The 12,453-nt window shown below is 37.9% G+C and overlaps 2 protein-coding genes across 2 annotated transcripts; both read left to right on the plus strand.

Moving 5' to 3' along the window:
* On the plus strand, positions 1–1,776 carry LOC104765317 (multiple organellar RNA editing factor 8, chloroplastic/mitochondrial-like; the record flags this gene model as incomplete). Its single annotated transcript, XM_019241255.1, is given in 4 exon segments — positions 1–223; positions 383–480; positions 566–631; positions 1,002–1,776. Coding segments are annotated over 4 exon segments (1,049 nt in total), but the record flags the coding sequence as incomplete, so codon positions are not given.
* On the plus strand, positions 9,914–12,303 carry LOC104765321 (transcription factor TCP4). The gene is made up of 2 exons (XM_010489014.2): positions 9,914–11,784; positions 11,874–12,303. Exon 1 carries the CDS (start codon positions 10,396–10,398, stop codon positions 11,749–11,751), a length of 1,356 nt encoding a protein of 451 aa, XP_010487316.1. The 5' UTR covers positions 9,914–10,395; the 3' UTR covers positions 11,752–11,784; positions 11,874–12,303.

Below are 12,453 nucleotides of genomic sequence, written 5' to 3' on the forward strand. Positions count from 1 at the left end.
GTGGTGGCCTCGTGTCCGTGAAAGGTCTCTCGACTCAGGCTACGTCGTCTTCTCTCAGCGATCCGAATCCCAACTGGTCTAATAGGCCACCAAAGGAGACGATCCTTCTCGATGGTTGCGATTTCGAGCACTGGCTTGTCGTCGTTGAGCCACCTGAGGGTGAACCTACTAGAGACGAGATCATTGATAGCTACATCAAAACCCTAGCTCAGATTGTTGGAAGGTAAACCCCCAATTTTCTTTTTAGGGTTTTTTATTAAGTGAGGAATCCACTACCTTTAATTGTTCTATATAGAGTTGGTATGATTGGATCTGTGTGTTTGCTTGGATCATTTTGAAGCTCTTGTATGATATTTATATATCTCGTTTTGGATATTTTCAGTGAAGAAGAAGCTAGGATGAAGATCTACTCGGTTTCAACTAGGTGTTACTATGCTTTTGGAGCTCTTGTGTCAGAAGATCTTTCTCACAAGATTAAAGGTAAACCCTTTGCCTTGTTTGGTTTTAGTTTTTACCCATTTATGTGTTCAAATCCGCCTTCTCATTTGTTTATGTAACTCTCCAGAGTTGCCAAAGGTGCGCTGGGTTCTTCCTGATTCTTACCTGGATGTGAGGAACAAAGACTACGGAGGTAAGGCTTAGTGTGTGTTATCTAATTCACAACCTGACAAGCTTTGCTCGACCATTATACTTTTTGCTGGTTTTAAATTTTTAATAAGAGGAGCTATATGTCGCTAGTGTTCTCTCTGTGGACTCGTTACTTGCTCCATGTTTTTGTGTTATAGGTTGGCACATAGAGCCGACATGTATCTATAGTGTAACAACAGTTTTGAAAATAAATTAAGGGTGCATATGTTAGAATTGATTAGTGATATCTATTTTGAGGCTGGTGTGTTAGAAGTCGCAGTGATGTGGCTTTTTGTTGAGAGTTTTAATCGTTTGATGATCCTTATTTAGAGTTTGTTTGATGCGGGTTATTTTTTAAAAAAATTGACTTTCAGGGGAACCTTTCATCGATGGGAAGGCTGTTCCTTATGATCCTAAGTATCATGAGGAGTGGATAAGGAACAATGCTAGAGCAAATGAAAGAAACAGACGCAATGACCGTCCTCGCGGAAACTCTGATAGAAGCAGAAACTTTGAGAGGAGAAGAGAGAACATGGCAGGAGGCCCTCCTCCTCAACGTCCTCCAATGGGAGGACCCCCGCCTCCTCCTCCACACGTGGGAGGACCCCCGCCTCCTCCACACATGGGTGGCTCTGCACCTCCTCCACACATGGGGCAGAACTACGGAGGACCACCTCCACCGAACAACATGGGAGGACAAAGGCCACCATCAAACTATGGAGGACCACCGCCACAAAACAACATGGGTGGACAGAGGCCGCCACCTAACTATGGAGGAGCACCACCAGCAAACAACATGGGAGGAGCACCACCAAACTATGGAGGAGGACCACCGCCAAACTATGGAGGACCACCGCCACCAAACTATGGAGGACCACCGCCACCAAACTATGGAGGATCACCACCTCCTAACTATGGAGGAGCAGCACCACAGAACAACAACTACCAGCAGCAGAGTGGTGGAATGCAGCAGCCACAGTACCAGAACAACTATCCGCCAAACCGGGATGGCAGCGGGAACCCCTACCAGGGTTGAAGCAGTCGTGGGTTTCCTATTTTAATCATGCATTCTGGGCTGTGTATAGATAATTTGAGGAAGAGAGAGTGCAACAGCAAGACTTAAAAACTCCTTTTTATCTCGAGTGTTTTNGCCAAACCGGGATGGCAGCGGCAACCCCTACCAGGGTTGAAGCAGTCGTGGGTTTCCTATTTTAATCATGCATTCTGGGCTGTGTATAGATAATTTGAGGAAGAGAGAGTGCAATAGCAAGACTTAAAAACTCCTTTTTATCTCGAGTGTTTTATCAGTCCTGGTATTATGTGAGAGGAGAGCCTAAGTAACACTGGCATGGTTAGAACTTTATACTCTCTTGCGTTTTGTTTTTCCTAGTTTATATCCTAAATCGGTATTAGTGCTTCCTTTTGGTGTTGATTCCTCTTAATTCCTCAATTCTGCTAGCATGAAGTTCGTAACCTACCTCGCACAGTTGATACTTTGATAGTTTTGCTTCTTCCGAGTTCAACTTCTGATTTGCCCAATCATGTTTCTTGGCTGCAATAAAATACTCAAATATTAGAACAGTAACTTTTCTCAAGAACAACAAATGTAAGAATATACATATATGGGCCTGCTATTCTTTATTCTGCTCATCATTCTAAATTTCAGCCCAAGCTGAAAAAGTACCAACGTATTGAAAAAGTAATAGTCACCTAATAATGAAGACTCGACTCTATATTTACAAAACACACTAAAATCTGGACTTGCACGTATGTGTGAGACTATGAGGTGATATTTGTAAAACTTGGACCACGTATGCTGATGCATGCTTCAAAGGACTCGGATGTGGTGCAATGCTCATTCGTCCAGTCTAGCATCATCAAGCTTCCTTTCTTCACCTCAAAGGTAATGAGTGCCCCAAAAACTATAAACGTTCAATTTAAATCACCAGATTATATAGATTATAATGGTCATTAACCCCTTGTCTCCTTGTGATTTGGTAGGTAAGACTGGGAAAAAACGGAGTGGAGGAAGTGCTAGATCTTGGGCCACTCTCAGACTTTGAAAAGAAAGGCTTAGAGAAGCCCTCAACTCAAATCCTCCATCAACAAGGGAATCTAAATCCCAACCAATGAGTTTTTGCTCTTTAGATTGTGGATTTTGGACTTAACTTTAGGTTAATCATGTTGTCTTTCCAATTTTAGGTAGATCGAGTTGTCTTCTTCTGCTCTTTAGGAACCATTGGGAAAACTGTGGTAGTAAGTATTTTTTTTAAAACAATGTTGCTATGGAAGCTATAATTCTTCTTGACCCTTTATGAGGAATGAAACGTGGTGCTCTTATAATTAATTATTCTTGTTAACAGAATAAAACAAACAAACTGTTGTTGGTTGCATTATTTGGACAAACTATTCATAATAAGTTGCATTATTTACATTACATAGAGACAGATGAAAGTGTACTTGTTGACATGATATTGTTGGATCACGAGCCTTTCTGTCTTTATGATTGAATGAATAGAGATAGATGGTGTCAAAAGAAGCGAGAGAGTGAAAGGACGTCCTGTCCCTTCTCAATGTCTCACCTTTTTTCATGTTCCTTTTCTTTTTCTAAACAGTTTACAATTAAAATATTTCGATCTTTTGATTTAACTTGACATCTTTTTTTTCATATCAACAATGTATTTAGTGAATTTTTTTTTTTTTTTTTTTTTTTTTTTTTTNAAACCCCGTTATATAATAACATCATTACCTTTAATGAAGCCATAAGTGCCACAGCTTGGTGAAGTGTGGTAGATCTTATAATGTACAAAGGTTTATCTTCTTATAATGTTTCCTAAAGGCATTTATAGTCAACAGTCAATTAACCATATCAAAGACGTTAGAAACAATTAACATATTTGTTTTTTTTTTTTTTTTTTTTTTTTTTTTTTTAATTTTAAATTATATTTATAAATTTTTAATGGGCTTTCCCTAAATGGGCTTGGCATTGGCACAGATACAAAAAGAAGCAAACGACGTCTATGCCTTTGCCGGTAAGGAGGATCGGAACCTGCTGAATGACCTAAGACAGATGCTCGAACAGTAATACCGGTGGTTGCAAAATCGACGGCGTTGCGGCGGATTCACCAGTTCGAGACCATGATGGAAGCAACCAAGATCCATCAGTTTTTCTTCTCCGGCGAACCCACCTGTCCTGCTACAAATCTTCCGACCAGTTCCAACATCCAATCTCAGACTCCGCGAAGTTAAGTCCCGTTCCTAGCAACCTGCTCCATCAGATCTAACACCTCCCTTCTAGCTCCGGCGGCAACCGTTTCCTTCAGGCAGCATCTCTTCAATCCGGTCCGGTGGAGACAAGAATCGTGGCGGTTTACAAACGGTGGTGGTTCAATCCACCTTCTATATCCTGGAAACCCACGAGAGCCCAGAAGCTGCCAACCTCCATAGTTAACCACTGTGACACTGCAACTTAACCCTCCTGACTCCCAACCGACTTCCGCCGCAAACCGCAGCTTTGATTGGGCGGTTGAACCCCTAGAAGCTCCACCGCGAACCACCGCGACTTGATCTGAAGCTTCCCGAACTGCCAACCAAGAAGCCACCGTCGCATCGGTTGGGAGACGTAACCACACCTCTGTTACTGGAGAAGAGATCTACCTACCTCTGCCTTCCTCACGCAGATCCAAAACCGTTAATTTAGCGCCGCCCTTTTTACCTGACATCGACTCCGAATCCGACCTACAAAGCACCACCTTTGCTGGAAAGAGAAGAACCTCTCTGCTCATCTAAAGCCATCGAACCCATCGGAGAAGAAGACTAACACACGAAGACTCCAAACCAGATCCGCTAGATCTAGCCACAGGTTCATTGCCGTCCTCAAGTAACGTCCCTGAACCTTCACCAGCAGTCACCGCTAAAAGATGCTTCGCTTCACGCGCCAAGTAACTCACCGACAACCACCAACCCGAGTGCCCAGAAAGACGGAGGACCACTTTGCAGAGGAGAAGGGCTCTGTCGGAAGGAACAAGAGAGCTAAAAAGAAGAGAAAAGAGCTCTCTCCGGCGTCGAAAGGGCTAACCGGAGAGGCGACAAACTCAGATCTAAGATCGACTTTTTAGAGAAGGGAGAGAAAAAAAATTTTGTCTATGCTGTTCGTTATGTATTTAGTGAATTGCTTGTACTCTTCAAATCTATCTTATATATGTGGTGATAACATAGAACTATCTTATAATTTGAAGTGATATTAAGGGATAAACACAACAAATCTTATAATTTGAAGTGATATTAAGGGATAAACACAACAACAACAACAACAACAAAAATATGAGTCGTACGTAAATCAATAGAGTACCCTTGGAAAGTAACAAATTATATCGAGAGAAAAAACAAAATATTTTTGATAGCGAATGGACAGAAGGGTGTTTAATATTTATTCATAACAAAAGAAAATGAAATAAAAACGTATAAATATTTAATCAAAATTTTTTTATGTTTTTTGAGAATGAAGGAAACATAGAGACAACTGATTTTATAGAACTGATCCGAATGGTACTATCGATGATATATAAAATACGACAAAAAAAAAAAACGAATTTGACAGTAAAAGGGGTAAAACCGTGATTTTTTTATTGAGAACCAGTTGAGCATGTCTCGTGTCGCCAGGTCATCATGAGAAGTCATGTCCTACGTGCCAAATCCGACATTAGGTGTCTTTTCAAAACTTTGCCGATGAGTTTTGTTTTTGCATGTTCACTCCACATTGTTAAAAACAAAGCAAATTGGGTCGGCTTCCTCTCTAAATTGCTACAACTCAAACCGTTCACACAAAAGGCTGTCCAACAACAACGTTGTCGGAATAAAATGTTCTTCCTATACACGTTTTCGTATCTAATCTTTGACCAACAAAATAGGACAATCAATACCAAAAGAGTATTTTACTTACTGATGATGACGATTCTCGAAACATGAATCCAACTTGCATGTTTCCATTTTATATTACTGACCTGACGAGTGAATGATGACAGACCACCAAAAGAGTCATGAATATCCCGCAAACCCATTGTGTCTCCATGTTACTTATTTATTTCCATAACATCGGTTCACTAATAAACCTAATCTCTTTTGACATTGTTTAAAAAAAGAAGATAATCGTACCTTTTTTTAGTGGTCTATTCTACTACGACCTTCTTAATGGTCGAATAGCCGACTATAGAGTCTTTACACCGTACATACATTTCTCTTGTCTATGAAAACACATTCCAACCATATAGTCACATTCCTCTGTTTTGATAATAGTGGTACGGGGCATTGAAGCCTGGTGTCAAGGTTTAGCATGGGGCACATTTTACCAATTATGCTAAGTAATCATTGGGTCTGATTGGAAGCAACTAAACACCTCATTTGTAAACGAACCGCTCTAATAATTACCAATCAACAAATCGTTTGAAGATGGCGGTTGGATATCATAGCTGGAACAAGTGGTTGAAGAGGGTGGTTAGAGCCTCTTTTTGATAGTTGCAAACACCAATTCTAACCACTAACAAAAACCAATGTTTGTATTATAAAGAAGTTGCATAGTTTTTTTTTTAACAAAAAGTGGCATAGTTTATATTTCTTTATTTTTTTGGCTTATTAACCTTTAAAAACTCATATTGAGAAGAAATAGTAAGACATATTAAGTCAAGATTATGATTTAAATATTAACTTGCATTTTTAATGGAGATTATGATTTTTTTAATATTATATAATGGAGATTTAAAATTAAACATTTGATAATTTTGTTGATGTCACATTTGATAATTTCCTTAATGTCATTAAATATGTTAATATTTTATATTATGAATTAGACAAAAATTTATTATCCATTTTTTCATTTATTGACTAACAAATAACAATTTTTATAATTTATTATTACTTATACTATTCAACCGCTACAATGTTATCAATCAAACTAAATACTCAACCGCTTTCTTTTACAGTACCATCTTTTCCATTCGCTCTCTTTAACCGCTTTTTTTTAACCACTTTTTCTACAACCACTATAAACATTTTAACGAGAGCCGTGCTTTAATTATAAGTTTTGAAACATTCGCCTACGGCCTCTCTTTTCCTAGAAACAAAAGTGTCAATTTAAAAATAATACTATTGTAAGTTTACCCCATACTATGTATGTAAACGTGATTTTACATATATAATTAAGTACAATTCTAATTTACTTTTAAATAAAACTATTCACACAAACTAAACTTAAGATTTGAAATTAAAAATGAGGTTAAGTAATATGGACTTCTCATTTTATTGTTCATTGAATTGTTTTAGATGTTGTATACTTGTTAAAATGATATTTTTATGGTCATCCTAAATTCTATATTTTTATCCACTTTTGAGAAAACATGCATATAGCATATATTAGATTTTAATTTGATTTTTACAATTCATCTGTTGTATTATAAGTTTATTTTATATGAATTAAAATAAAATGATCTAATACATTATTTATAAACTCGCCTCTGGCCTTCATTATCGTTGGCATGGCTCTGATTTTAACCGCCTCTTTTAAACATGGTTACCTATGGAAACCATTATGAAAAATTAAACAACTGAACAATTATTAGTAAAGAGCATAGGGTACGTGCCCCACCTCATAACACTCTAGATCCGCCCCTGGGTATGGTCACTCAGCGAGTCAGCAGTATAGTCAACAGTTCCTACAAAATCCTTATTGTAGAGTATCAGTTGATCTTTTTATACATCGTTTGGAAAATCCAATTAATACCTAAAGTCTTCGAACACATCGTATATTACTGTAAAATTACAAAGAAAATATACATACTAACATACTACTTGCCAGTTGGCCATATTGTCAACTATTTTGATGATCAAAAATACTCAAAACTGACGTTATTAATCAATGGTATTATTAAATTAACTATTGGCGTTATTTGTGCTTAATTATTGCTTGTATTTCACACTAATTATCATAATTAAAATTTAAAATCTCTCGCAATCATTCTATTTTGTAGTGTTGCGAATCGTGACCGTGATTCCAAGTGGAAGCTACTTTGATTTACAGTTAATTAATATGCAACCGTGGGAGATGACATATATTCTCCTTTTTCTCTACTAAACAACGTATTTAATGTTTAAATATAATATAAGTTGTTTATGTTTGATCAATTATTTTAATGTGTTCGTATTAGGTTCGTCAGTCGACCCTTTTATATAGTGCTAATATGTCACTTTCCTATTTATTATTCCATTAAAGTAGGTGGTTAAATTATTTATAAAATATAGATGAAATAGTATCAAATAATGCTGTATAATAGTATATTTTCCCAACTAAAACAAGTTGTATAGTTTAATGTAAATGATAGAATCCTTTGCGTCAAGTTTTTATGTTAGCTTATCGTACGTGTGTTTAAATTTAATATGCTACAACTTTTTTTTTTTTTTTTAAAGAGTACTTTATATGCTACAAATTGTGTGAACAATAATAATACAGGTTTGTTGTATTTATTCGTGTTTCAACAATCTGGAGTTATTTTGTGGTACATATATTATAACCACAATATATTCCATACATGGAATTAGTTGTCTGAGTTATTATGGTTAATTGGTTGGGATTCAAGAAGCATTATAGAGTCCCACCAATGGAGAAGTATTTTTGAGCTTAAGAGAATTTCTCAAGATCTTAGAAATATTTCCGTTGAAGCTTAGATTGTCTTTTACTTAACTTTATTAGTTTATATATACGTTCTTATATTCTCTGATTTCAAACTACCTTTTCGATATGAATTTGGGTGATATGCACGATACGGTGAGTCCGTGAAAACAATTACTTCGTCAAGTCAAATAGAGGAAGATAAATAATTAGATTTTAGAACAAAAAGAATAACGAGTATCTCATTTGTTTATAGTAGAATAGTATAGAATACAAGACAAGATTTGTTCAAAACATAAAAAAGAGAAGGTCATAAGAAAAAATAAAATCTTAGGATATATAGACTATATATATAATATAAAGAGTCCTAATTGTTAAGTTATATTATATTCTTATATGATCGAGTTCGATTTTCCGGAATAAAAATCTGCTTTAGTTAACTATTGAGATTCTTTCAACAACAAAAAGGTAGAGAGAAGAGTGGATCGGAGCATCAATCAAGCTTTATATATATATATTTCCATAGTAATGTATGGGTCAACCCTTAAAAAGAAAGAAACTCAGAAGCACAAAAGGTTGAATTGAACCTTGACCCAGCTTACACCATAAGTTTTGTTAGGGTATTTATTCATTTATTGAAATAGGAAAATCGAAAATAAAAGGTACTACTACTATAGCTAGCTATCAACTTTATAATAAGTCCGCTATTATGATGACATATTTTTTTGCGTTTTGTTTTTCTAAATTGATGTGTATATAATATAGTTTGATGGTTTGTAGTAATATCATTGTGTTACGATTTGAATTTCAAGAATTTGCATAGATATATGACAAAACTTGACACGATATCCCTATATCTTATTTAGGTAAACATAACTTCATTCTTCCTTCTATCATATGTGTTAATTAAGATATGTCCACGAAAAGAATGCTCATTTTTTTTTTTAATATCAAATAAGTATCTCTGACCAATACATAAGTCCATATTTTTCATGGAAGTAAAATGTTTTAAGTTAATGTGTTTAACGTATTATATTAGAAAATGACATAATGATTGGCATACAAACCACGCACTAGTAAAAGAATTATTTCAGGAAACAAGTTTGGTTTTGGAAAAGACTAATTCTAAGAGCCCAATGGAGTAGTATTATTTTCTGACATTTATTTGTTTGTATGCACCCCTGCAATTTATTTTATTTGTATGCTAACTTATGTACATACTTTTATTTGTATGGTAACTTATGTACATACTTTTTGGTTGTTTTTTTTAAGTGTTTACATTAAACATTGTTTAGAATTTATTAATTGTGAAATACATTTGGGGGAAAACGACTCAGCTTTTGATTGCCCAAAAAAGAAAGAAAGTAAATAAAAACAATACTGAAAAATAAAAATAATAAAAGAAAGAATTGAATGTGGGAAGAGATGAGAGATTCTTTAATGAGAGGAAAAATAAAAAGAGTTGCGTCATCATCATCAAACCCACATTCTCAAACAACACTCTTCTTCTTCTTCTCTATTTTTTTACTGTATTTTTTAATTACCATCATATCTTTTCTTTTAAAACATTTTCCCAAGAAATATCAGAAAAATAAAAGAAAAAAGCTTTCTCTGTTTTTTTTTTTTGTCTTGATTGGTCAATTTACACATCTCCCTTTCTTCTCTTCTCTTCTCTTCTCTCTCTCTCTCACATCGCTTGCTTGCTTGCTTCATCTCTTTGGTCTCCTTCTTGCGTTTTCTTTCTATTAACTACTGAGATACACCAAACAAGAGAAGAGAGACCTTTTTACTAAGCATTAGCCAAAAAAAAAAAAAGAGTTTTTTTCTTTCAGATATGGGTTAGTCTCCAATTTTGCATTAAACCTCTTCTTCTTCTTCTTCTTCTTTCTTTCTCTCTTAGGAGATTGTTTAGAGCTCTATCCTTCTCTGTTTTTTTTTTAGGGTTAGGGTTTTTTTTTTTCAAGGTGAGGTTGTGAGCAAGTATGCGGGAGTTACTTCCTTTTTGAGTTACTCTGGATTCCTCACCCTCTAACGACGACCACCGTCGCCGCCGCCGCCGTCGTCTCGACGAAGAAGAAGACTCTGAGCTTCCTCAATATGCTCAATCAATGTCAGACGAATTCCTCCACCCGCCAGCACCACCACCACCGCGTCCTCCTTCTTCAATGAGGCACCACCGCGCAACGTCGGATTCCGCTGACGGCGGATGCGGCGAGATTGTTGAGGTTCAAGGTGGTCACATTGTTCGGTCCACTGGAAGAAAAGATCGGCACAGCAAAGTCTGCACGGCCAAAGGACCACGTGACCGGCGCGTGAGGCTCTCTGCTCACACGGCGATTCAGTTCTACGATGTTCAAGACAGGCTTGGCTTCGACCGTCCTAGCAAAGCCGTTGATTGGCTTATCAAAAAGGCTAAGACTTCCATCGACGAGCTCGCTGAGCTTCCTCCGTGGAATCCCGCCGATGCTATTCGCCTAGCCGCTGCCAACGCTAAACCCAGACGAACCCCCGCCAAATCCCAAATCTTGCCGTCTCCACCGCCGCAGCAGCAGCAGCAGCAACAGCAACAGCTTCAGTTCGGTGTTGGATTCGACGGAGGAGGAACAGAGCATCCGAGTAGTAACAACAACGAGAACGAGTCGAGTTTTCTCCCGCCGTCTATGGATTCAGATTCGATTGCTGACACTATAAAGTCGTTTTTTCCGGTGGTTGGTTCTTTAACGGAGGCTCCTCCTAATCATCATCATCAGCTTATGCACAACTACCATCATCATCAGCTTATGCACAACTACCATCATCATCATCAGCATCCGCCGGATTTGCTCTCTCGAACTAATAGCCAAAACCAAGATCTCCGTCTCTCGCTGCATTCGTTCCCGGATGGTCCACCGTCGCTTCTCCATAACCACAACCACCACCACCACCACACCTCTGCTTCCGCCTCCGAACCTGTTCTGTTCTACGGGCAGAGCAATCCGTTAGGGTTTGACACATCGAATTCGGTGAGCTGGGAGCAGCAGTCATCGGAATTCGGAAGGATTCAGAGACTAGTGGCTTGGAACAGCGGCGGTGGCGGCGGAGCAACCGATACAGGAAACGGAGGAGGGTTTCTGTTCGCTCCTCCTCCTCCTTCTTCCTCGACGACGTCGTTTCAGCCAGTTTTTGGCCAAAGCCAACAGCTTTATTCTCAGAGGGGTCCCCTTCAGTCCAGTTACAGTCCCATGATCCGTGCTTGGTTTGATCCTCACCAACATCATCAATCCATCTCCACCGACGATCTCAACAACCACCACCACCACCTTCCTCCGCCGGTTCACCAATCAGCAATCCCCGGAATCGGGCTTGCCTCCGGTGAATTCGCTTCCGGTATTCGCATACCAGCACGGTTTCAGGGACAAGAAGAGGAGCAGCACGACGGTCTCACCCACAAGCCGTCCTCTGCTTCCTCAATTTCTCGCCATTGAACAATTGAAAACTAATCCTCTCTCACAATCCAGGTTGATCCCAAGTTCTGTCCTTTTTATTCATCAAATTCAGTACTTTTTGTAGTTGTTTGGTCATTGAACTTATAAAAACCATTATGCAGGGCTTGTCAAGCCTTCCATGCACATTGAAGCTTGACTTAGATTGTTCGGAACAGGGGAAGGCGCTCTCGGATTGTGTGATTCAATGGCCTGAAAAGAAAGAAAACGCAAGGAAAGGATGAAAGAGAAGAAGAAGAAGAAGGACAACAAGTGTGTAACCCACAATTTCAGGTTCTTCGACTTCCTTCTTCCAATATCCTGACCTTGCCATTTGTAATTTTTCATCTTTTTTTCACCAGTTAGACCAACTCTTCTGTAGCTCAATTATGGTTAGATTCCAAGGTTTGCTACTTGTTGTGTTATGTTTTCGTATCATCATCATCCTCTTGTTACTGCAGTAACCTAGATACTTGAGAAATTGCAGTTCCCCCTGTTCTTGTTGTGTAACTTTTATGGATGTTCTTCTAATAAAGTCTTAAACTTTCACTTTTACTGCTTCCATCAGATAGGTAAATGCTCTGTTCAAGATAGATCCTTGTTATTAAACAAGATGAGCCAGGGTGTTGATTCCTATTTCTTTCTCTCAAAACGTAAACCTTTGGTCCCAATAGATATAAGTTGGTCATTTTCCATGAACAGTAA

The sequence above is a fragment of the Camelina sativa genome, chromosome 19 (assembly GCF_000633955.1).
Source record: "Camelina sativa cultivar DH55 chromosome 19, Cs, whole genome shotgun sequence".
NCBI classification, from domain to species: Eukaryota; Viridiplantae; Streptophyta; class Magnoliopsida; order Brassicales; family Brassicaceae; genus Camelina; species Camelina sativa.